General features: G+C 44.4%; 2 protein-coding genes across 7 annotated transcripts in view; one reads left to right on the top strand and one right to left on the bottom strand.

The window, feature by feature from the left end:
* The window catches only part of TRIM47 (tripartite motif containing 47), an 8,436-nt gene extending 7,933 nt beyond the window's left edge, over positions 1-503 (bottom strand). Inside the window, exon 1 of the mRNA XM_010721447.3 lies at positions 474-503. Within this exon, the coding sequence (XP_010719749.1) occupies positions 474-503 (30 nt within the window). The remainder of the gene's footprint in view (positions 1-473) is intronic.
* The window catches only part of UNK (unk zinc finger), a 37,930-nt gene continuing 11,998 nt past the window's right edge, over positions 13-25,944 (top strand). For 2 of the 6 annotated variants that reach the window (XM_019621689.2, XM_019621688.2), the window contains exons 1-10: positions 14-919; positions 15,387-15,596; positions 16,900-17,076; positions 17,480-17,610; positions 17,745-17,880; positions 19,461-19,578; positions 20,527-20,611; positions 22,163-22,305; positions 23,579-23,626; positions 24,541-24,741. In XM_019621689.2, coding sequence (XP_019477234.1) covers positions 750-919; positions 15,387-15,596; positions 16,900-17,076; positions 17,480-17,610; positions 17,745-17,880; positions 19,461-19,578; positions 20,527-20,611; positions 22,163-22,305; positions 23,579-23,626; positions 24,541-24,741 — 1,419 coding nt within the window. In that variant the 5' untranslated portion in view covers positions 14-749. Of the gene's footprint in view, positions 920-13,571; positions 15,597-16,899; positions 17,077-17,479; positions 17,611-17,744; positions 17,881-19,460; positions 19,579-20,526; positions 20,612-22,162; positions 22,306-23,578; positions 23,627-24,540; positions 24,742-25,944 lie in introns of those variants that run through there. The other 4 variants (XM_031556318.1, XM_031556316.1, XM_031556317.1 and 1 more) reach the window with 4 other exon arrangements.

Raw genomic sequence — 25,944 nt, 5'->3', positions numbered from 1 at the left:
TGACGGCGTGGGGTGGGGGCTGTCATCCTGTAGGGGCTGTCAGCGAGGGGCTCGGCCCTGTGATGGGTGTTTTTGGGGGAACAGTCTGCTGTGGGAGGCAGGTCGGGGGTGTGCGAGGTGAGCCCGGGCTGTGCTGGGGTGTTGTGTGGGCACTGAGTGCTCTCCCAGGGAATGATGTAGGGCTGAGGGCTCTGCTGACCCCGCTGTGGGTCCCCGCTTGTGGGGAGAGGTGACTGGGGAGAGCAGGAAGGATGGAGGGAGCTCAGGTGTTGTCCCATTGGAAGAATAAAGTTAGAGAGTGTTTGTAAACCAACTTTCCTCCTTGTCCTCCTCGTGCTTCCCACCTGTAGGGCAAAACGGCACGGATCTCCCCTGCTTCTTGCACACGTTGGTGCCCCGGTGCAAAACTGAATTCAAAGTCTATCAGCGCAGATCCGTGTGCCTCCTGCAGGGCTGTCAGCTGCACGCCCAACCTGGGCTGCGCACGATATCAGGTCTGGCATAGACTGAGGGTGGAAATCCTGTGGTAATCCTTACGAAGCTGCAAAGCAGAGGCCCACAGGTGGCTTTATTTCTGGTGGTTAAAGTTTGACGGCCCTATAGGAGTGAAGGAGGCAGAAGTGCGTGGATGCATTGAATCCCTGGGCAGGGGAGCGGTGGTCAAAGTAAAAGGGAAAGCCCAGGGGAGATGTGAGATGTGACACATAACCCAGGTGACACAAAAATGAGGCTGTGGGGACATCAGGTAGATGGAAATGGAGATGGCAGTGTGGCTAAGCGTGGCCGTGGAAGAAGAGATGTCAAAGATCAAGAAAAAAAGAGTGGAAGACAGTTTAGGAAATAGGAAGAGGAGGAGGAGGATTTGGGACCAAGCAGCTGAAAAGGACAGAGGAGGAAAACAGAGCGCTGTGGAACAAAGGTGATGGTGTAATTAGCTTTATTTCCGGAGGGGAAAAGCACTTATTTGCGGATGGATGCTAAAAATAATTCAGTGAAAACAGTTGGAGGAACGCTGTAACCATACGTGAGAGATGGGTTTGGGGCTGCAGAGCGAGCCGTGCTTTGGGAATTGTACAGTAGGTCACATCGTGCTGCAAACTCCTCCCAGTAACATATGGGAACTTACTTGGTGGTCGTTGATGTGAAAAAGTTGTATGTTGTCAAAATGTAAATATTTTCTTCCCCCTTTTTTTTTTCTTCTTTAAATGTAGTTTGTTTCCATCAAGTGACACGAAGGTTACGAGTTGTAAACCCAAGGAAGCTTAATTATCTGCATGCTTTGCTGTTCCCTGGGGACAGGCAATCTGGTACCGTGGATCTCTGGGAAGTTTGTGTTGTATTTATTAGGAAGGATTCCAATTTCTATATTAGTGTCAATTTCTAAACGCTTGGTATTTGTGTGAGTTTAGGTAGTTTGTACTGCAGTTCTATATCTTGTCTGGAAAGTTTCTGCTTATTCTAGATGTGCAACAAAATAAAACCTGGACAGAGTAGAATTACTGATTACCACTTCCTTTGGTGCAGTTTGCTCGCAGAAGAGGAATCTTAAAACCCCCTTTGATTACGTCCTTGCTGGCGTTGCAGGGTGCAGCTGGATGCTCCTGGAGACGTTCTGGTTCCACGCTTCCCTGTTGAATTATGAATGTTGTATTTCACACCTGAGGATCTGATATTCTGTTTGTGGAATTCAAGCGCGCAACTCAGCAGCTGCTGTTACACTCACTCGGGTTATTGGATCACAGGTCTGTGTGGGGCTGTTCCTTGTGATCCCACAGCTGCTGGAGCAGGATGAGCTCTGTGGATGCCACGGGTGCAGAGCGTGGCTCGTTGCTCAGGTAGCTTTGGTCTGTGGGAGATGCACTGTGCAGCTTAGCAGGTCGTGTGTCCTGGGAAGTGGGTTTGCTTTGGGGATGTTCCATCAAACCTCAACTGATTATTGACTCGGTGCCGTTCTCAGCTCTGGCTGGCATGGTTGGTGCCATATCCGTCTTTAATGTGTTATCTACGAATGTGAATAGAGGCTGAGTTGAAAGAAACTGAAAGTAAGCAGTCAGTCACTTAGTGCTGTAGGTGCTGAGCGCTGCTGTATCGCTTGGTTTTGGCACACTCTGTCCATTTGGCTGTCACTGCTGTCATTGGTTTTCAGTCAGAGCGAACTCATTAATTGTGAATTATAAAGGCTGTATGCTGCTCGGCTGTTTATTGATCACACAGAATTTAGATAAGTGCAAGCAGAACAGTGCTTTGTTTGCTGTGCGTTCACTGAAAGTCAGACAGCTTAATAACTCTGCAGGGAAGGAGATGTTCAGGTGATGACAAATTAACCCATTCAGTTAGAACAAAGCCAAACAGAAGTGCATTCATTCTGGTCTGTTAAAAAGGCGTGCATTCAAAAGCAGCGTTGAAAATAATTAGGTTATAAACTCCTGGGCACGTTGGGCAGGTCATCCCTAATCATGATAATTCTTTTGAGTGGGCAGGTTTTAAATACGAGCTGCTGTCCTGTGAACAAACATGGAGCTCTGTATCCCCGCAGGCTGTGCCTTCACTCGAGGTCTGGGCCTGAGAGTGCATCCCATCCTTCTCCGTGCAGCAGCAGATAAGCTCTGAGCCGTGCCTTTGCAGCGTAAAAGGCAAAACCTTGACTTCTTCAGGAGGGGAAGGAATTGTGGGAAATTCCTGAAGGATTAATGCCCTGTATTTTGTGCTCTGACTGCATCCACACGGTTGGTTGTGTCCTGATGGTAGAGGCTGCTGGGCTGCACTCACCAGGGCTTTATCTTGCAATCTTTTTCTACCAGCCACACCGAAGCGAAAGGAGCAGTGCACTTGAGCTTTAAGTGGTGATGAAAATGAGGCTGATGGAATGTTATAACTCAAATTAACTTTGTATCCAAGGTGTTCCTGTGTCTGCCTGTTTGAGTAGCGCCCTGCCTACTGGTTCTCAGCCTTAAGGAACTCGGATTACAACAGTGACAGGAAATGCAGAATGAAGAAGAAATAAGAACAAGATCACAGATGGATTTGATTCCAGTGAAGAGCTTGCAAGCAGAGCCTTACCTATCTCAAAATCTTACATTTAAATTCCTATTCAGAAGCAACAAACACACCTCAAAGCATTTATAGTAGCAGGGAACAATCCTTATCTATCAGTGGACAATGTTTTATCACTATCAGGGCAGCACAGTGTGGCTGATCTCAGCTGTACGGACTGGCTGCCTAGAAAATAAAACCAAACCCAGGTGTGAAGTGAGCACGTTGCCAGTCAGTGCTTTTCTGTACATGGTTTGCTCTTCTAGGACCCTTAGCACTTGTACTAAAGGATGTGTGCTGTTAAATGATGCTTTGATGTGCCTGGGCTGGGTGGTGTTTGCAGTGCAGTGAGGAGGTTAAGTCTTAGGAAATTGTTTTTAGAAGCCCGTGGGCTTCTTAACCTGGCAAAACTCTGAAATAAGCGCTGTTGTGTTGCCCTCATTGCTCTGCTTTTCCTTAGATGAATAAAATGATACGGAGTTATACAAGAATAGGCTCTATCTGTTGTTTAAAAAAGCTGGGAGTAAATGCATTGTTAGACTTCAGAGCTGGTGGTAGAAAGCACAGAGTGAGTCGGTGCTTGTAAACAAGGGATTTGCTACTGGCCTGCTGCACTGCTACCTGTGAGCATCGGTGTATCTCATCAGGGGAGCACAGGCTGCTGTTTATGAGGTCTCTGAAGTTCCCTGAGCACGAGTACACTACAAATTGTTATTAGGAAGTACAAATAGTAACAGGAAGCTGGAAATATAAAGTACTGGAGCATTAACAGGAAGGGCTGCATTCACAGCATGTGCTTGCTATTGAGTGCATGCACTTCTGCAACATGAAAGTCTGCATTTTGAGGTTCTGAAAGCTGACAGCTTTCCGTGCAGCTGTGCTGTGTGTTGCTGTTTAATGCATTTGTGGCTGCTGGAGGGCTGCTGGAGGGCATTTGTGGCACTGTCTCAGGGCAGGACTGGGGCACTTGATGATGGGGTAGTTTTGGTGATCAGGGTTGGCAGGGAATCGTGCCTTATGTTAATGCTTGCACGTGGCTTCATTCTAAGGAGAGCTGTCAGCCTCCAGCATTTGAGTTCCTTTAGACCCCCCAGAATAAGGCTTCTGATTTCCTGTGAGGCACTGGAACGGGCAGCCACTTTCTGGGAGAGGTTCTGACCAACGTCTTATCTCTTACTAAGAGCCAGAGATGTTGAATTGAATATAGCCATTAGGACACCAGCAGAAGGGAAACTTACACTGAGTTGTTGTCAGCTCGCTGTCTGTTGGCCAGCACTGCAAATGGATCTTTGTAGAGATCACTGTTTTATTAAGAGTGGTTGCACTGCTGATTACAGCTAAGTAATTATTTGAATCTCTTTTTATCATCGCATGCCTAGAATTTCTTTTTAGATTAAGAAATGCATATTGAAAGGAAAATAGTTTCTTGAATCAACACCTGATGAGTATCTGCAAAAGTCTGAATTGGAGTCGATATTGTTTTACTTGTTAATCTTCATCTTCCACATGTCACCACAGTTAATAAAGAAGCATCAGCTCACACCCAATATGCTCAGAGGCAGCTTTTCTCCTCTTCATTTCAATCAACTGGGAGCTTTTATTAATAGCACTTTAATGTTACCATCATAACAGGAATAAAAGCAGCAGATGCCTCGGGGCAACCGTGCAGCTCTGCTGCAACAAAAAGAGTTTGCACGTTTAAAATATCTCGAGTGCTACCAGATTAGTTGGGATATGGATTAGTCACACTGCAGAGCTGTGGCATAGCCTGGGGTTTGGCTGCTCTTCCCTGCTTGTGCTGGTGTACATCTCAGTGCTGCTGATGTACCTGGTGTGAGTGCAGGCTGGCGTGGCGGTGCTCTTTTGGACCTGCATCTACGTGCAGCTCTTGTGCAGTGTGGGAAGAGTCTGCTGGGCTGCAGCAGGCACGACTGAAGTATGATGTGCTGAACGGGGAGGGAAATCAATGGGATGGCATCGATTCTTTAAAACTGGCCAACAAAAGCTGGCTGTTATCTTTGTGCTGGCACGTGTGTTACGGGATGCGGGTCCGTGCCTGCTGGATAATCACCGTGTTTTGTTTTAAACTCAAAACAGAAAGTGTCTGTTCACAAACATAAAGCTTTCCGGGGAGCTTTGCTGCACATCTGGTTGGCACTTCATTTGGAGGGAAGCAGATCCCATTTTGTGTTCAGATGCAGGCTGCTCTGGATAGGGCATCGTTCCTCGTGGAGCTTTGGTTTTTTGTTTATGGTGCGGGTCTTCAAACAGCCGATGCTCCATCTGAAGGCTGCTGTGAGGATGGGGCTGCAGTTGATCTGTGAGCTGCTTGTTAAATCACAAAGGCTCTTGGCATATCCAGGGGAGGGAGGGCTACCATGTTTATTTCTTGTGCGGTGAGATGTTAAGGGATAGCCTGAAAAAGACTCGTAAAAATCTACCATGGAAAGCTTGAGCTATGCAATGGTTTGGATGGAAATAAAGCTTTTTTCTGTTTTCTTTTTTTTTTTTCTTCAGATTTTGCCTTTGCAGATTCTTGCGTGCATTTTGTTTCAGGGAGCTCTCAGAGTAGTAACAGTGCTTTTGGAGGAGCCCAGCCCAGTTCCCAGCCTCCACAAGTGTTTCTGCAGTTGCAAACTCCGGCTGGGCTTTGTTGGTGATTGAATGAATGGTGAGAGATGTACCACATGAAAGAACTTGACTGGAAGCTGTTATTTTAATTTTTACAGCATAGGACGTCCACATACTGTTCAGATCTTAGCTCTTTTTAGTCTAATCCAGCAAACTTGATGAATATTAACTCCATATGAACTCTGTGTCTCAGTGGGCGTTCTCTGTGTTTGGGATAGGCTGCAAGCTCTGAAGCCCACGGATGGATGTGTTTGCTGGGTAATTAGCAGTAAAATACTTGCTCGTATTTGAGATGTGTTTTAGTGAGAATTTAAAGCAGGTGTAGACCTTTAACAGCATATATCTGCTCATCTTCAATACGTTTGAGGTTTCCTTGCTGAAATAGCTGCATTCAACCCACGTTCCGTTGAAAAGCACTTAGCATCCATCATACAGCATCCCAGGTTGGAAGCGACCCATGAGGATCATTGAGTCCAATTCTTATGATCTTCAGCACTTACACAGATTCTGTAGGGAAGGAATGGTGTGCAGGTAAATGGGTGCAGAACAGAATTCAGCCCACAGAGAGGGGAGGGTTGTTTGAGTTGGGGGTGAGCTGTGCTTGAAAACAGAAGCTTCCTTTAGGCACAGCTGTGTTGTTTCCATAAATTAACAGTGTCAAGTTGGAAATCTGATGTTTAAACTGGAGGGAATCGGGTGTGTTTTCAGAACATTGCATGAGCTGTTCTGAATGCTTAGTTATTGCTGAGATCGTATCAAATAATGCACGTTCACAGCCAGCTGATTTGGAGATCAAATTCCATGAAATGTAAATGTCAGCTTCATGTTGAGTTCTGGATCCTGCTAAATGGCCAGGCTGGATGTGGCTCTGGGCAGCCTGGTCTGGTGGTTGGCAACCCTGCACATAGCAGGGGGTTGGAACCAGATGATCACTGTGGTCCTTTTCAACTCAGGCCATTCTGTGATCCTACGAATGGCTTTGAAGGCAATGTGTCTGAAATGCACTGTGATTACATGTATGCATGCACCCATCCTTGGATTGTTTTAATTAATAAGGTGAAAGCTCTTGTGTAAAGGGACACTTGGATTTGAAATGGGTTTTATTGTTATGGATTGGACATACAGCTTTCATGGTCTGCTGGTTCAACAGGTTTCTGATATTTATTTATTTATTTTTTTTAAGAGAGCCAAAAAAAGACTCATTATTTAACTCATCTGGTTTGAATGACACAACTCCACTTAGCCCTGCCTGAGGGGTACACGGCTCCAGGGAAGCAGAACAAGCATCTCTTCCTCTCAGCCTCTCAGGCTGCGATGTGATTGTAACCCAGTGAAGCTTGCATCTTGGCTGCTGGCAAATGGGATGTGATCAATGAGCACTGATTTTTATTGAATTAACTCAGAGCTGAAAGCCTCAACTTGCTTTCATCATCAAGACAGAGCGTTGGTGAGCTACCCTAACTGCTGCGTAGTAGTTCTCTCAAAATGAAGCCATTTTTGGCTGTAATTCTGGAAACAGAACTGTGTTTTGCCTGAAACTGGTGCAGGGCTGTCTTCCTGCGATGCCTTGGCACCATGCTGTAGGGTCTCTTTGTTTTTTGTTGTTTTCTGTGTGTAGACAAGAAACAACTGTTGGATGTTTTTCTTCTCATTGTAGAATTTCATGCAAATTTCTGACAGTTGCCAGTGTTTTATTTTAGAATGCACGTGGTTATTTTCAGCAGTCAATTAAAGTGCTCGTCTATAAAGTGATGGTGCTATATCATTCTTTCCTTGCAGTTTAACTGAATTACTTGCATTGTTTTCCACTCCGTAGCATGCTTTGAAATCCAAACATAGAGTTGCAATAGCAATCATGTTACAGCTCAATGAGGCTGTTGTATGTTTTTGTTGGTTTCCTATCTTTAGTTTTCTGTAATCTAGCAGTTTGTGCTTTACCTTCTGTGACACGTGCTGTTCTGTAGCATTTCTTCTAGGAGGAAGTTTTTCACACTGAGGGTGACGAGGCACTGGAACAGGTTGCTCAAGGAGGTCGAATCCCTGGAGGCATCCAAGGCCAGGCTGGATGTGGCTCTGGGCAGCCTGGGCTGCTGGTTGGCGACCTGCACACAGCAAGGGGTTGGAACTGGATGAGCGTTGTGCTCCTTTTCAACCCAAGCCATTCTATGATTCTGTGATGATTAAGCTCTGAGTTCAGCCAGATCAATCAGATGTCCAGGAAAAGGAAAGCTTGAGTGCTGCCTACCTATTCCTGCAGCAGAACTGTGGGAGCCAGCACACGTGGTGTGAGCTATGGGTGTACACACAGTTGTCTTCTTGGCCATGAAGGTGCACGGTGAGTTATATATGAACTCTTTAAATTAAAAAACAAAAAAAAAACCTCCACAACAAAACAAGCCCGACTTCATGCATCTGTAATAAGTCTCTCCAACTTTCACTTTCTTTATTTGCCCTTAGACTGACATTATTGTCAAGCTCTAATGGAGAAGGGGAAATCTAACGGCTTTCAAGTCACACGGTGCTGTCTGCTGTGTGACCTTTTTCCAGTTGATGGTTCAATTTATTTAGGTGATAAAGAAAACACTGGGGCATGTGAAGTCTGTCTTCTTGACAGATGTGAGCTTACTGAAACTTTGTCCTCATCCTTTTCTCCTTCCCCACATTCACAGTCAGCCCTTAGTTTTTAGAAAGAGGTCCATATGTTCTTCTTTGAGGTTTAAATGTTTTCTAATCTTTTCAAGGTTTACAAAAGTGCACCTGGCTGTCAGCATGTGAAGGCAAAAAGAGCAGCAGTTGTTGGGATGTACTGCAAAGGAAATGTCTGTGTTTTGTGTCAAGTGATGCACAGCAAAAATCCCTCGTGATACGGGGTGTGAGGCTGTAGAAAAACAACATTATGTGGGTATTTTTGTCAAATGGGTGATATCACGGGACTGTATCAGAGCTGTGGAGAGCCACAGCGAGTGATAAGGGCTGCTGGTAATGCTTGGTCAGGAAACTTTTCCTGAAATCGTGATGAAATTGTTCAAGCTTGCTGCTAAAAATGTTTGTTGTTGTTTGTTTGATGCTTGGCAGTGATTAGTGCAACGCTCTATTTCAGCAGTAGGTTACGGAATCACAGAGTGGCCAGGGCTGGAAGGGACCTCAAGGACCACGAATCTCCAAACCCCTGCCACACGCAGGGCCACCAACCTCCCCATTTAACACCAGCCCAGGCTGCCCAGGGCCCTATCCAACCCGGCCTTGAACACCTCCAAGGATGGACGGGGCATCCACAGCCTCTCTGGGCAGCTGTTCCAGCACCTCACTACTCCCTCTGTAAAGAATTTCCCCCGACATCCAAAGAATTTCCCCCTGACATCCAAATTTCCCCCTGACAATCCAGTTTCATCTGCTTGTAAGGCAGTGGGACCCTGTGGTGGCTGGGAGCAGAAGCCCAGGACAGGCAGCTTGCTGACCTCCTTGGCATGCTGAGGAATTCCATAAAGGCAGAGCCTTGAGTCACCCTGCTGGTCTGCCAGGAGATGTGTAAGGGTGCAACAGGGAATTGTGAGTGCAAAATAATTGAATGGCTTTGCACAACGGCCGTTCTTGTCCAGGAATACCTTCTTTGCCCTAAGAGCAAAAGCTCCCGAGCAATATCAGAGCTGCATATCATATCATTTTTCCTCGATCAATAAGGATATGTTAAACAAAAGGTGCATTAGTAGGGTTTTTATTGAGTATGCTGTTGGAATAAGTAGATTCTGTCATGCACCACTGGCTCATTTCAATTGGAATACCACAGTTCAGTAAAGGAAAATAATTGAGTCGTAGGTTTCTTACTTAAAGTGTGTTAGATATCATCTTTTGTAATAAAATTTTATGAGGGTGAAATGAATTTAGAGAGCTGATTAAATAGGGACAGCTCTTTTCCTTTCCCTCTTGTGTCGGGTTGGCTCTTTGAGCTTCAAAACAGCAGTTTGGAAAATATTTTCAATAGATAAGCCTTATTGAATTAGAAACATCTATATCTGCTGTTTGTTATTTTCTCCCGAGTTTTGCAATGCTGCCTGCTTTGCAGACAGTCTGTTGGGTAAGCACGTTGGGTTCACTTCAGATAATTTTATCAGTCTTAGCACAAACTGCTCATTTAAACTTTTGAAGCAAAACTGGTAACTTTTTTTCCTCCCTTTCCTATGCTGAATTAGGAAAACTTCCTGCAGCTTGCTGTCTGAGCAGTTGGATGCCAATGGGAGTTCCCAGTGAAGAGCAGTGACCGCTGTCACTCAGGCAGCAGTATCCAGGAAGGCTGGCTGTCTGCATGTGCAGTGAGCTGGGACCACGTGAGGCTTTACACTGAGGTCTTGTGGCACAGCCTTGTGCAATCCTGTCGGGAAGAGCAGGATGTGACTGGTATAAAAGTGCCAGCAAAGAGCCCACGATGTTCCCATGTACTTTGATGCCAATAAAATTGTGTTTTTGCTGTTACGATCCTCTGTTAGGAGAAGCAGAGAGGCAGGACTGAAATAAATGCTAATGGCATGTGAGCATTTTCTTCCTCATCTCTGAAATCTTATCAGGAAGTTTAATGTTTATTTAAAACAACAACAACAAAAAAAAACTAGCGCTCTATTTGCAGACTTCTTGGCTAGATTTAACTCTGCAGGGCTTTTTTGGAAAGACCAGTGCAGTTAATCCATTATATATAACTCAACTAGTGATTCCCATGCCAGCAATGAAGTGGAAGCATACGTGCCAGGCTGGATTTCCCAGAAGCAGCCAGACTTGGGCTGATTTCTTAGTGTGCCTTGTGCTGTGTCCTGGAGTGGTTTCTCACTAGAGCTGCAGGGATGGAGCCCCATGGACCCGAGGCACTGCTTCCAGCTCCAAGCCACTGTACTCTTAGAAAGCTGTCCCTAGCTCTGGGCTTACACCAAAATAAACAGCACTGAAACCAGTTGCTATTAAGGGTGTGTTAGTGCTGTGTCATGGATGTAAACGCACACCCATGAGCATGCCAAATCTAGATGATACCAGACTCAATCTTGCTAGTATCCTACTTTTACAGGCACTGTCTTAGTCAGGATTAGCCAAACAATTATCTAATGGTTGTCTCTGTGGTGTCATCCTGCTGCAGAGGATCTCGATCCGATTGATCAGCCTCAGTGCTCTCTTGGATCCCCAGATGAATTTTGGCAGGGAGGGAATTGACAGTGAGGAGTAAGGAGGGGTTGCAAAGGAGAGGAGCTAGTGTTGCAAATAGGACAGTGTTAGCATTATGGGAAGAACAGAGATTTGGAAGAGTCATTTTTTTCTTCTTTCTTTTCCATCTTTTCTCCCCAGCCTTCCTGGTCCCTCTGTTATAAAGCAGAGATTTCTCCCTTGGCACTGTGAGTCTTCCAGTGATTTCAGGGAGCTTTGGGTAAGGCTTTTAACAAAGAATTTAGAGCTCAGCTGTATTCAGGCATTACCAGTGCACTTTCCTGAGTTGAAATCACACCAGTGCATGCATGACTTCAGAAAGTTTAGCAGAAAGTTTGCAGCCCTGGATGCAGGTAGCTCTGTGCTGAGCTGCCTGGGCACGCCGGGTGCAGCCACAGCCAAGCAGCAAAGCTGCAGCACTGAGCATGCAGCAACTGTGAGCAAGGCAAGGCTGCAGTCACTGAGTTTGAAAATGAAGCTGCTCAGTTAGAGTTTCTTCAAAGCAACTTTTTAAAGTTGTTCCGTGATGTTTGGAAATGTGTGTGTATATATATATATATATATATATATTTAATTTTCAGCTTCCTCTTGCTCTTCTTTGTCCCTGCAGATCCCAGAGCAGCTCAGTTCGTGCAGGCAGAAGGGAGCTGCCTGCAGTGCTGGCTGCAGACACGAGCACTTGCTGTGCTGCCCGGGGAGCAGAGCTGTGCTGGCAGTTGTGAGCAGTTGGAGGTTCCCCCACAGCGTAAATTACAGGGAGTAATTATTGCTCTTTCCCACTTCCCACCCCAGAGGAAGTGGAACGATCCTTTATCCTCCCTAATACTTTGCCCTCCTTTAGCCTCTGGGAGTTCTCAAAGTTAGTTTAGTAACTTCTCCTCTTGTCTTCCTAGTAAAATAAGTCTTCATTTCCAGTTGTGTCCACCCTGCTCAGCTGCATGCTCATTTCAGCCTGGTGACTTTGCTGCGTGTTCTTCTGGCCAGCTGTGGCTTATTTGTTTAGAATTACATTTGTCTTTGTTGAGTAGGAATCAGAAATGATAAGGGTTCCTCCAGGAACGTGGGTGTTGCTGTTGACATAAAGTGATATCAGAAGATCAAGCTATGTGCTTGCCACTTCAAAACTGGAGCTTGGAAATGCTACGTCCATACACATACAAGTGGAAGTGCTCCTGAAGTGACTTGCAGAGTACTGATGAATCTTCTGGCTCTTAGAAATAGATGTAGGAGTAACTCCTGTATGAAATAAGGGTGGGAATGTCTGCTCTTCCTGTATCTTCGTGAGACCTTTAGAGAGAAGCTGAGAAATGTAAGCTACAGTTACCAGAGTTCCCCTTCCTGCAAAGGCACGGCGGAGGGCTGACGTGCTGTGAAATACGTACTGCTGCTCTACATGTTTGAAGGGTTGTTCAGAAATTCCTTTCCTCAGCTCTATTGGGAAAATACCTGCAAGAGCCACGTGCACTGGGAGGATCTGTGTGTTTCTGTTTGGAGCCTTTGCAGAAAGGCCACTGAAATATTCATAGCATTCTGCTCTGTGAGCCATCAGTCGTGCGGGCTGTGTATCCTTTCTCTGCTCCCAAAGCACGTGGGTTGGACGTCTTTCATATATTTTAATACAAAGTGGTTGGTTGAGTGGCCTGTGTTCTCCCAAAGGAGACAAAACTCGCTTCATCAATCAAGAAAACACAGGGCTGTGAGGCAGTTTACCATTCAGGCCATTGTGGAGGAGGGTAATTTGAAACGTTACAGTGGGCTGAGAAAAGAAAAAGCTGAAGCAGTGATTGAAAGGCTTGAAATGTCTGAGTTAATGTGACAGTGCTGGTTTTCCTCTGTTGGGCTCCGTAGTGGATGATGGGGTGCTGGTGGGGGTTTAGCAGCACCTGTTGGCTGGCCTTGCTTTGAAATTAAGAGTGAGAGATCGTTTATTTAATAGACAGCATTAAAGAATGAGTTTCTGATGAAGCAAGTTAGGTGTTAAACACTTCTCAGGTGAGCCATTTACTTATGTAATTATCTCTCATTTACATTATAATAAATGTTTCTCCAGGGAGTTTAGCCAATCATGAAATGCAATTAATTTTCAAATGCTTTTCAGCATCAATTGACGCTCCAGAGACCCAAATCCCTCATCAGTGTGTGTGTTTTTAACCTCACCAGCTAAAGAGAAGCTGTTTCAGCTTGGCTGGTCGTGCAGTTTGAGTGTTTCTTTTAAGGCTTTTCTGTTTCTTCCTGTTGTGTTTTGTTTTTTAACAGTATTTCATAAAAGCCTATCTCTTGCTAGAGGGCTGGAGTGTTGGGCTTGATGCTTTGTACCTGGGTTGTTTGGTCTGATGTCTCCCCTTGGTTTCCAGAGATCCAGAGGCAGCCAGGAGTTGGACTCAACAATCCATGTGGGTCCCTTCCAACTTGGGATGTTCTATGAATCTCATCTCTCCAAGGCGTGCATGGAGATGTATGGGTGGAAGGGAGTGATTGGTGACCTCGCAGTGTCTCTGCAGAGCAGTCTGAGATTATACTGCTGAAATTTCATTGAATCATCAGAGAATCACAGAATGGTTGGGTTGGAAGGGTCCTCTGCCGTGGGCTGGGTGCCCAGGGCCCATCCATGGCATTGGGCACCTCCAGGGATGGAGCACCCACAGGTCTGGGCAATGCCAGGGCCTCACTGCCCTCTGGGTAAAGAATTTCTTACTCACACCTCATCTAAATCTTCCCTCTGTTAGCTTAAATCCATTCCCCTTCTCCTATCACTATCTACCCATGAAGTCTGCTTAATTCGCTTTCTAACCTAAATGTTGTTACAAGTCTTAGTGCGCTGATAAGACAAAATGATGTGTAGAATTCCACCTCCTAGACCTGTACTTGGCCCAAGAGCTTGGAAAGCTTTTCAGGCATGAATTAATTTTATTACAGTGTTCACTTTTTAAATGAATTATGCTCATAGTGGGGACCTCCCATTTGAACCAAGTTGGCTTTTTGAAAGTGAAAAGGAACCAAGCAGTGTTGTTAGCCCGTACCTACCGCATGTGGATCTGTGTCTGTGTACTGGCCCATGTTTTCTGGTACTGAGCTTTAGTCCCTGTGCAGCTGTTGTTCCAGGGCTCCTGGTCAGCCCTCAGCCTGTAGGGGTGGAAGGTAAAGCATAGCCCACCTGGAGGTCGAGAGGAAGGAATGCTGGCAAAATCCACTGTAGGAACGCTCTTGCCACTTCTCTCCTCACAGCAAACAAATAAAATCACTTTTGTTGGATGTGTGCATTTTCCTGAGGCTTTCTTGTCAGCCAGGGGTAAGGGGGAAAGGATGCTTTATTTATGGATGTTGCTTTCTGAATGAGTCTAGTATGCTGTCATCTGTAAATACATCTTCAGGCGTATTTCCATTTATTTAGAGCCATGAGAGATGGTATCGTGTGGGGATGAATACTTCACAAATTCCTGAACTATGTTGCATTGCCTCAGAGTACACATATTGCTCCAAACGAATCCCTGTCTGCTCTTACACCACCCTGTTGCTTCCAGCAGAACCCCAGCACTTCTTCTGCCCGACAGATTGCCTTACTAGGCACTTTAAACAGACCTCCAAAGATAAGAGCCCAGAAGATGACTGCTGTGTGCCCCCAGCGTTGCTCTTGGAGCCTCACCTGGTGGAATTTGGGTCCTCCAGCCATCCGTGCGTTACCTACAAATACAGCTGATGGGTTTCGGGCAGCGTAGATTTTGTAAGCACCTCCACACAGATCGCAGTCAGATCATCGTGTTGATCTAAACCATTTTGTAATCCTCTACAATCTGGGTTTAGAGGCTGTTATTAGTGTCACAAATAAAAGCTTGTGGCTTCTTTAGTTCTCGGGATGAAAGAAGGCACGTACTCCCCAAGAGAGACATATGGACGTAAAGCAGCAGAAGCATCCAGGAGGTGAGGTGTTATCCCCTCCTCAGGAGTGAGTCCTGAGGTCACAAGACTGCAACAGAGAGATGGATTGATGTTATCCTTGTGGTTGATCCTGTGCCTGAAGGAGGAAATAAGATAAACCAGGTGGAAAAGGGAGGAAAAAGTTTCTTATCTGTGTATTTATTTACATCTTTTTCTCACAGTAGCTTGAAGCTTAAACATGGAAGCGTGGTTTGTGTTTGTTTTTATTCTACCTGGGCATACATCTCTAAGCAAGGCAAGCCCTTGTTACCCCAACAGAGCTGGGAATGGTTGAGAAGGGGCTTAGGAGTTGTGTGTTCTCACAAGCTGTTCCCAGTGTTGGTGAAATGCCTCTTTGCAATGATTCTGAGAGACTCCATAGGAAGTGATTTCAGCTGCCTTTAGCACTGATATTTGGGCTGACCAAGCTGGGCACCACTCTGCCCCTTACAGGCAAGCAGCAGCCTTCAGCACTGGACGAAAGCATGCTGGGTTCAGCTCAGGGCTGGGTGCTGCTGGCCAGGCATTGACTCTGCAGGGAACTGAGTATTGCCTTCAGCCTGCAGCCCCTATGATTCAATGATTCCTGTCCTGAATTCCTGTTTTTGCCTTCCTGTCTGCAGTTACCTGAAGGAGTTCCGCACCGAGCAGTGCCCTCTCTTCGTGCAGCACAAGTGCACTCAGCACCGGCCCTACACTTGCTTCCATTGGCACTTTGTCAACCAGCGCCGTCGCAGATCTATCCGCCGTCGGGATGGGACATTTAACTACAGCCCTGACATTTACTGTACCAAGTATGATGAGACCACAGGAATCTGCCCAGAAGGAGATGAGTAAGTGAAAACTGCACCCTGCTCTGCTGGCATTAGGCTTTTGGGATTAGTCCAGGTGATGATTCCAGCCAGGTCCTGTAGAGATGAGGCAAGTCAGCAGCAAAGCAGCTTTGTAATATACGTAACATGAGAACAGATGTAAAAGCTGTAATAGCAATCCATGTGTGCCAGGCCTGCTGCGGTGATGATGCTAAGAGGGAAGAGTTTGTTTTGTTGGGTCATCCCTGGTCGTGAAGCTGGTAAGCTGAAGTGGAGCAAGATGCAAGGATTCGGCTGTGTTTGTGGCCGTTTCAGCAATTAAAGAGTTAACCCAGTAGTACAACTTCACCCACGTGACAGATATGAAAGATAAATAGTGTAGTCAAACTGTGGTCAAATATAGAGAGTGTTTTATATAGAGATGCTATAGAAAGATGGAATTTCAGTTCGCTTTCTTTGTGCCAGTACAAACACACACAGAAAAAAGGCTCTTTATTGGGAAAACAATATTTTTTGCCCAATTAAGTAAAGTTCTTGTGGCTGCAGCAAAATGGAATAAATCCCCAGCCTGAGGCCTCTTTCAGTGCTTTCTTCCTTGTTACAAGAGAGCTGGAAGGGACTGGAAATACAACATTTGGGGGCTTTGGCTTCTAGGTCACTGCTTCGTACCTGGCTCAAACTCAACCAATGAAAACTGATGCTATCTTGAAACTCTTTGCTGGCTTGTAGTGTTGGCTTAATACTGCAAATATGAATTTCACCTATTCCATCTCGTTCTTTTTGTATTTCTCAATGTAAATGATACTTTCTCTGCCTCAGAGACGGAAACAAAACATCAGTTAAAGTAGTAGTGTTGTGATTCTCCTTTCTTGTCCTGTGCTCTGCACAAAGGATGCATCTGGCTATAGATAGACTGTTGCAGCCCTGTAGGAATGCATCAGCAGGAAGCAGTAACAGCGTGAAGTCTAGATGGGCTGCTGAGGAAATGGTATGTGCCATGTGATGTCCCTTCAATCATGGCTAGTATATCAGAATGCCTTGACAGTGTCCTTGCTCTTTCCAGATCCCTGGCAGTCACTAGGCTAGAATAACAAGCTGCTGCTGGCTTAGTAATCCAGTTGTCTGCTTAGGAGGGAAACCATTGTATACTATGCAGTGACAGATTTAAGGGTTCTGTGTCCTGTTGAAAGGCACAATATAAAAGAATTGGTGAAAGTATGTCAACTTACAGCATCCTTTATCATCACTGTGTCTTCCAGTAATGTTGAGTTCACTAGCAGTGTGACTAAAGTTTGGCTTTTCTTCCCTTTCTTCTGTACCTCAGATGTCCCTTCTTGCATAGAACTACTGGAGACACAGAGAGGAGGTATCACTTACGCTATTACAAAACTGGAATCTGCATCCATGAGACAGACTCCAAGGGAAACTGCACAAAGAATGGAGTCCACTGTGCTTTTGCTCATGGGCCCCATGATTTACGCTCTCCTGTGTATGACATCAGGTTAGTAGAGCTTAGAGCTCTGAATGAAAAGGGTGATTGCTGTGCTCAGATGACTGAAGGATCATACTGCTTCTCCAGCTACTTAGTGTTGGGGTGAGGATGGTGCATCCATTCCTGATAAGGCAAATCTATAAAATCTCCAGGGAGGATCCTCAAAATGGGGGGAGGAAGCACACTTAAGCAGTGGAGACTTGTGGGTGCATCAAAATAGTGCATGTGGAATTGCTTGGGAATTAAGAACATGTATTGCAGTTGCTGTTTGACAAAGATTGTTCTGCCAAAAAGAAGTATGAATTAAATGTACCCACTTAAGGATTGTTGCTGTGTTGATATCACAGTTTTTACTATGTGCTTATCTGTCCTTCCATCTACTCAATCTGTCTGTTGTTCACTTAACACCAAGGGAGCTTCAGGCCATGGAGGCTTTGCAGAATGGTCAGACTACATCAGAAGGTGGCATAGAGGGTCAATCTGCAGTTGCTGCTAGCCATGCTATGATAGAGAAAATACTCAGTGAGGAGCCAAGGTGGCAAGGTGAGTGTCAGTAAGCTCTATGGGGCTGGAAAGGTCTGTTTTTTTTTTTTGTGGAGTGCATGCTCCTTTCAAAGCTTTTGTGAATTAAATATAGATCATGGTAATCTCTGCCTAACTGGTTGTATTTCTTGCAGATACAACATATGTATTGGGAAATTATAAGACAGAGCAGTGTAAGAAGCCTCCTCGTCTCTGTCGCCAGGGTTATGCCTGTCCATACTATCACAATAGCAAAGACAGAAGAAGGAGCCCAAGAAAACACAAATACAGGTACCCTGGTCCTGGTTTGTCTGTTTCCCAGCTGAGTACTGAGGTATAGAAGGAGTCTGTAAGGGAAAGGATCTAGGATTTTCTCTGCCAGACAGTTTTTTAGTGTGCCTCCAAGACCTGTCCTGACAGTTATGATGGACTGTTACTTCTGTCTAGGGGATAGGGTAACAAGAAGGACTTCTGCTTTAAAGATGAAGCAGTGTCTCTAATAAATAAGTAACTGTTGCTAAATCATGTTACAGCTCTGGTTTTACAGTAAATAGTAACTGTGTTTGTCTTCCCCTTCTCATACAAACTCTTATTTTAAAATAAGCAGTGCAAGGAAAAAAAAAGACCCCTTCTAGAAACACATTTACAGAGCAGTGTTTTCATGGGAGAGGAATTCAGAATCATCAAGCTGCTTGTTGTATGTGCCTAGTGATGGGGATCGTGAGGCACAGTGTGACCAGCACTGTAGCTGGATGTGCATTCCTAACCAGATGCTAAAAACTGCCTTTGAGGCACCAGGGTGTTCTCATCACTCAGCTGTAACTGGATTTTTCTGCATGCTGTGTCTCCCTGACCAAGTTTCATCCAAGTAATGAGTCCATGTTTCCTCTGACACAACAAAGCTTTTGTTGAGGTCTCAGTAGGGTTTTTCCTTAGTTCCTTTTTGAAAAACATAAGAGGAGACCAGAAAGCAAGGAGAGCAAATGCCGTGGATGTTCTCGCTTCCCCTCTCCACCCCCAGCATTCACAGAAATTTTTGAATTCGTGCAGAAGACCTATATTTAAAAATAATAATTAAATATATATATATATATCAAAGGAATATTAATACAAAGACAGTCAGGAGAAATTGGAATCCTAAGTCAGTTTTCAAAGCAGCCATGTGCTTTCTACCCCTGTTTGGTCCCTTTGGGAAGGGGAAAGTAGAAAGCTTCTCCCTTCCTGATCACTGCTTACTTCTCTGTTGCTTTCCCCACCCCCAGCTGATGTGACTGCCTCTTCTGTGCAAGCATCTGCTGCTGCTATCTGCTTCCCTCTGCTGTTGTTTGAGGGAATGAGTAAGAGCATAAAGAGCAGAGGAAGTAGGTCACAGCAAAAATTCAGACCTGGGAAACAGAACAGTTCCAAGCTGGGAGAAAGAAAATGGGCTTGCCTTTTCCCCAGTGACCTGACTCAGCCTCTTTTCCACATGGCCACACTATAACCCTGGAAACATCCCACCGTAAGGGTATTACGTGTTTTAGGATTAGCCAGTTAACTTACTAGCTTTCTATGAATGTACAGTTCCGAAAGAGAAACCAGACCAAGCGTCTCTGACACTAATCACATCAGCTGCTAGTTTCATTAAGTTACATGGGTTCAGGTTGTATTCAGTTTCAGGTGAGAACTAAGCCATGCTTCTTTCACTGAGAAATAGGAAGAGAGAGAGGACGATGTAATAGCAGCATTGTGGGGGCAGGGAAGCAGCAATAAGCCAAACAGATTATGCAGCTGGGGGTGGTGGGCAGCTGAGCCTGTTTGCTGATTGAGGAAGCAAAGCTCTAAACATGTTAGTGTATCTGATACAGTCTATCACTACCTTGTTTTCACAGATCTTCACCGTGTCCCAGTGTGAAACATGGAGATGAGTGGGGAGATCCTAGTAAGTGTGAAAATGGAGACTCGTGCCAATACTGCCACACTCGCACAGAACAGCAGTTCCATCCAGAGGTACAGTAACCTCCTCAGAGCGTTGGGTAGCTGAACGGAAAAGCAAACGTATTCCAGGCTGATGAGATGCATAAATGTGCCAGCTGGGAGAGTGTGTGGGCTGCTTGCAGCGTGGTCCTGGGATTCAGAGGAACTGCATGTTGGAAGCTCAAATTCAGCTGCTTGACAGAGGTGCCTTTTCATTCAGTAGATTGGATGGGAAGGGGTAAAAAAAGCGGGTGAAAATGCCAGTCTGCAGGAGGGCAGACTCCTGGGAGGGGGAGTGAAAACAAGGTGTGGATTTTAAGCATCCGTTTTTGTGAGGAAAAATCTTCATTGATGATGGTTGCACTGAACAGTTAATACCCACAGACTGATACTGTAAGCAACCACGCTCATAGTGAGCATGCCCAGAGCATTCCAGTGTCCTTACAGAATGTGGAATTGAGACCTTGTCCTGGTCTGCTTCGTGTTACAGTGTTGAAAAGCTTTGTTGGGCTTGTATCAGCAAAGTAACCATTGTCACTGCCTGTCAAACCTGGGGAGGGGGAACAATCCATTTCCTACAGTCATTGTCAATGGTTTGTCATTTTCCTTGCAAGTGTGGCTGTAGCTTTCTGTGCTTTATCTACCAGCTGTTTCCTACCTTTTACCACTTCCATGGAGCTTCAAATGAGACTGAGTTGATGGCAAATGGTGATCTTTGGGTGAACTGACTGTATGGAGTGTTCTTTGCATGAGCTTAACTGTAATGGGCATATTTTTGTGTTTCCATAACCATAGTGGGTTTTTCTTTCATCGAAGCAAAGCACTGAAGTGGTGATCCCAAAATCTGTTGGCCTTTGTGCCTTTTATCTGTGTTTCTATTTTGCTGTTGAGTCTGTTCATAGTAGTTTTGTACCTGGGCTGCCAGTCACTGTTTTTCCTGTTCATGTCTGGTTGTTTTTGTTTTTTTTTTCCCAACCTTAGATCTACAAATCCACCAAGTGCAATGATATGCAGCAGTCTGGCAGCTGTCCCCGAGGACCCTTCTGTGCCTTTGCACACGTAGAACGTACGTGGGCTGCTTCTCTCATCTTTCATGGATATTTGAACTATGGAGAGCTTCTGGCCAGAATAGATAGTGTAAAATAGAGGGCCATAAAGCTAGAACTTTTGTGAAGGATTTTCAAAAGCAGAGTGGACAATTCATAGAATCATTACGGTTGGAAAAGACCACTAAGATCACCTAGTCCAACCATCAACCCATCCCCACTGACCATGTCACTCACTGCCACATCTGCCCTTTTCTTGAGCACCTCCAAGATCAGTGACTCTACCACTTCCCTGGGCAGCCTGTGCCAATAAATTTGATCATTGGTAATCTGGTGATGGTGTTCTTTTGTGGCAGTTTTGTTCACAGCTAACAGTTAGCTCCTAAATCTCCTGCTCAGTTTCTGCACTCCAGTCTCACTGTTAAATTTAAGGTAATTAGAACAGGTTACTTATAACTCAGTAGATTGGCTCTGATACCGACACAGTTTGTGGCCTTGAGCAGATCTTTGTTATTTGATTATCCTTTGTTAATGGCAGAATTAGTAATTGCTGCCTTTGTCAAAGAATGGTGAGAGTAAATTCCCTATGGTTTACAGAGTTCCTTTTATAGGAGGCCTTGCAGACAAGCAATAATTATAGCTAGGGCTGTGGGCTATAATGGCCCAAGACACAACAGTGCAACTACTCAGCAAGCTTAAGAGAGAATTAAATCTTAATAACAAAATGGTGTTTAACAAACTCCCTTGTGTATTGCGTAGTATTTCTGTTTAGGAGTTGCCTTATTTATAACCAGCTAACTGCACTCAGTACTACGTTCCTTTCAAGTCAGAGTAACATTCTTTGGCCAGCTAGCTCACTGCATCATGGTTGTTTCTTGTGCCATCTTATGGAATTGTACTTTTTTAGTCCTTTCTTATTAAGGTGAGCACTGAAATATTCACCTGAAATAACAGGAGTCCATTTACTGCATATGCTCTTAGTTTGAGTTTTGCTGATTGTTAACAAGAGGCGTATAGAAGTCAGTACTTTAAAGATATTGCAATACAGGTATGGTGTCAGTTGTGCAGATGGTGTAAAGGTGCTGAGCTGTATTAGATGTAAATACTAGAAGTCGATGCCACTTTCTTTTTGTGCAGTTGGCAGCTGTATTGCTTTCTGTGTGTGTTACTTCTGGTAATAGTTTGTACTGAGAGCAGATGGAAACTTCTCTCTCTCAGCTAATTATAATGTATCCATCAGCTTTGTGCCTAGCACAGAAAGAAGCCTTGCTTAGTTCAAGACAGCTGAGTGAATAACATGCAATTCATGCAAAGAAGATAATTTTGGAGCAGCATTAACCAACTAAGAGCAATACACTGTACAAGTGGGGAAAGTAGTAATGTAAGGAATCCTAGCTTAAAAAGTAGCTCTTTGTCAGATAAGGTTTCTCTTTGCTTCTGTGCTACTTCTAAGTAGATGTTTGTGGAATATTTCTTCTCTCAGAACTAAGTATTCTTGTTCCTAAATGTCTTGTGGTCTGGTGTAATTGGGCCACTTTGAGTAATGTTCCATTTGCTTTTCTTCCTTGCAGAGCCTCCGCTCAATGAAGATCTGCAGCAATCCTCAGCTGTGTCCAGCCCCACGCAGGCAGGCCCAGTGATGTATATGCCATCAGCAGCTGGTGATTCTGTTCCAGTCAGCCCTTCCAGTCCACATGCTCCAGACCTTAGCAATGTAGGTAGCACTTTGGCCTTGTCTGTGCTTTATAATCTGGGTTTCTCTGAGCTGACTCCTTTCACCTAAGAAGAGCAATCTTAGGTATCCAAAGGCAGAAGGCTATGACATCTTTCTTTTAGATCTAAGCCCCGTGCTGTTTAAGAGATGTCTTTGTTTGGAACATGCAGTTCAGTAGTTTAGTTTTGTCACTTCACCTATAAAATTTCTAAGCCTTCCTTCCTGTGCAAAGCTTGTTGATATACTTTCAGGAAGGTGGAATGCAACTGTACATGAAGTCCAACGCCTTCCTGTCTGGAGGTACACACTGGGCTCAGTTTCCAAGTACTCCTTAAAGGCTGTGAGCCAATATAATCTAAAGTACATAACTACAGTTGAATTTGTTTACATATGTAAACGCAAAGGCTTAGTCTGTGCACATTGTTTTGTGACATAGCATATCCTTGATTCTCTCCTTCTCCTCCTTCAGGAGATGGTTAAACTCTGCAGTATGTTTAAGTAATGCTCCAGAGCACTGGTTGTATTGTGGTTATACATAGGAGAGGTGAGATCTCCAAATACTGAATGGAAAGTGGAAACACACAAAGAAAGACAAGTGCGTGGAATGCCAGAGCACTTCATTTTTGCTGAGGTACTTTTTTTTTTCCTATTAAGTCCTTCTTGTTTGCATTGCTGTTAAAAAGATTACACACTTTATCAAATACTTGGTCAAGGTTTCAAGAAAGTTAAATGGCAAGAGTTTAACCCATTCCAAGTTGACCAGAATGAGGTGAACTCATGTGGGACCTCTGTTTAGTCACATTCTCCTTCTTTGAGAAGAAAAATTGATAGTTTGATTTTTATCAGCACCGAAGCCAGCTTTAGTTCTGTTAAATTTGATTGCAAATAAAATTCTGCATAGATGTTGGAAAGACAAGGCATGCTATGTTCTCTTGGTAAATATCATTAGAAAGAAGTGAAAAACAAAACCCCTGCATCCTTCAAATAAATCGTCTAAATGCTCTGAGAGTCCAGCAGAATTGTTGATCTCTTCCATGTTTAGGTCTTTTTCTGTCCTCAAGCTCTTCAGTCTTTTAAACAGCCTCTTTACTAATCCCTAGATATAAGCCAGAAGGCAATATGTGTATTTCTGAGATGTAGGGCATCTGCGTGTAGCTTGCAAACAAATACGACTTTGCTGGTGATCATTTTTACATGATGAATTAATCAAAGAAAAAGGTCCCTCTAGCAGCCAGCCTCACGTGGCCTGTTCTGTTTTGTATTTGTACTGTAGGTGTGGAATAAATCAGGAACTCTGCCAACTAGCCCCACCTCCACCACAGTGAGTAGAAACTTTGCGACTGTAGGGAAGCACAGACAGCAGAATGTCTGTATAAAAAATAAAATATCAAAGTATTGCAGGATATTCCCTCTTTCTAATGCCAGCCCCAACTGTGCCATGATTGAATCTGATAGGAGTAGTTGTCTAAAAGTTGCTTGAAGCACAGTCATGCTTGCCAGTGCAGGCAAGTAACTTCCTATCCCAGAAAATGGGATATCTGCACTGAACCAGGTAGGAGCTTTCTCTAAATCTCCCTTGCTGCTGTCTGTGGCTTCATCTGCAGTGCAAAACTAGCCTTGTTGCATGTGGTTGTGATCCCTGATTACAGTCCAACGAATAGAAATGTTGGAAATCCTTGTGTTTTTTGTTTGTTTTTTTTTTCTTTTTTAATGCAGCTGTCAATACTTGGATTGTGCCTGCATTAAAACTTTCCAATTTCCCACTGAAAAACAAAAATAATACAGTATTACACACAGCTCAAATACATTTGGTTGTTCTGACTGCCACAATACCCTTCCAGGTTTCATGCTACTTCTCAGAGCACAGAGGACAGATAGGTTCCACATCACACTGCAGCCTAAGGGCAGTGAGAAGGGTTTTGGTCAGGTTTAGTCATAATGAGGGCCTCAGAAAAAGTAAATGTTTCTAGAGCTGTAGGTTGTTTTATTGTAAGCTTACATTCCAGTACAAAGTATTGGCAATAAAACCATAATAGTGGGACTGTATAAATCCTGCCTACACTGGGGCTTTTTCTTGGTTTTTAATTCCTGTTTTCTGTGAGCTTTTACACTTGTGTTGACTGTCAGTAAAATTGATGCTCAGAGAGCTGAATGAACTCTTCCTGTGATGTCTTTCTTCTTCAAGTTGGTGCCACTAGCTGGCTGTAATTTTCTGACACTTGCTCCTTCTGTTAGATTCTTTGTAGGAACAGCAGTCTCGGAAGCCCATCTAATATATGTGGGTCTCCTCCTGGCGCCATTGGAAAGCCTCACAGCCTGGAGAGCATTGGTTTTCCTCCAGATTCAGTAACAGCAGCTGGCAGCTACAAGAAAGCACCGGGGTTTGAGCGAGAAGATCAGGTGGGGGCCGAGTATTTGAAGAGTTTCAAATGCCAGGTTAGTAGGAAACACGGGCTGGAGGAGTTGGGGGGATGAAGAAGATGGAGCAATCGCCCAGTCTAGCTTGAATGTGTTTTCATTTTTCGAGAAACAAAAAGGAAACAGGGCTACACTCAGTAGCAGTTCTCAGATCTATGCTTTCAGCATCAGCTCGAGTCTCTTCCATCCCACATCTGTTCCTGTCTGCCCAGCTGCCATCATGTGCTCAGTTTGTAGAAGCTGAGCTGCTTGTTGTTTTCATAATCCCTGACAATTCTGTCCTTTGTTGACCCCAGGTATCTTCCCACATACCACTTCTTGCTCTTTCTTTTTTCATATTTAGGTCCTTGTTAAGAGTTACTGTTTCTTTTGCTACATTGTCTCATAGAAACTCATCCTTCCTTCTCTGATTTCATTACGGACTCTTACCTTCATCTCCATAACTTGGTTTATCTCTGCTTTCAGCATTCATTTCTGCAGCGTCTTACAAATGTCTTTTGTTTCTCTAGCTGTATCATTCTGATCCTTGACTCTCTCTCTTGGCTTCTTCTTAAATTCCTCGTTCTCATTTGAGGAACCCTTACCTAATCCACATCCCTAATTGTACACTTTTGAATATCCCAGTCTTGCCTCGCTGCTTCCTTCTCAAAGTCACACCTTACACAGCTGCTCCCTGTGCCTCAGTCTCTTCCATCTCTTCTGCCACATTAGCTTTTCCACAGTCAACTTCTTTCTGTGAATTTCCTTTCCTGATGTTATGGTTAAATAGTTTCTCTGCACCATCCTTTGCAAGTCAGCAGTGTCCAACCCAGAGCTTGGTTTTGATTCCTAACTGGGTTTGTAAATGTAATAAAACAGTAACTCGACTGAGGGGATGGGTTAGCTACCCTTGTGAGGAGGTGCATGCAAAAAAAAAAGCTCGTTTTGTTGTTTGTTTGTTTTTCTTTTTGTTTTTTTAAGGAAAAAGCATATGTTGCTTGAAAAAAGAGATAATGATAAATGCTGCCTTCAACCTGGCTACATACAGACTCTTTCTGTAGTCTTAAGAAGCCTTAATAAGCTTTTTGCCCTGCTAGTATTGCACTGCTGTGAGAAAGCAGTGGAAATACCCTGTCCAAATAAGATCTTGCAGAAAGCAGTCGAATTTGGAAGCAGTCTCAGTGGGTTTTCTCTTATTTATTTTTACAACTTTGGGAAAATATGATCAAACTTTGCAGTGGG

The sequence above is a fragment of the Meleagris gallopavo genome, chromosome 20 (genome assembly GCF_000146605.3).
Source record: "Meleagris gallopavo isolate NT-WF06-2002-E0010 breed Aviagen turkey brand Nicholas breeding stock chromosome 20, Turkey_5.1, whole genome shotgun sequence".
Classification (NCBI taxonomy): Eukaryota; Metazoa; Chordata; class Aves; order Galliformes; family Phasianidae; genus Meleagris; species Meleagris gallopavo.
This window is presented reverse-complemented; position numbering and strand designations above follow the sequence as displayed.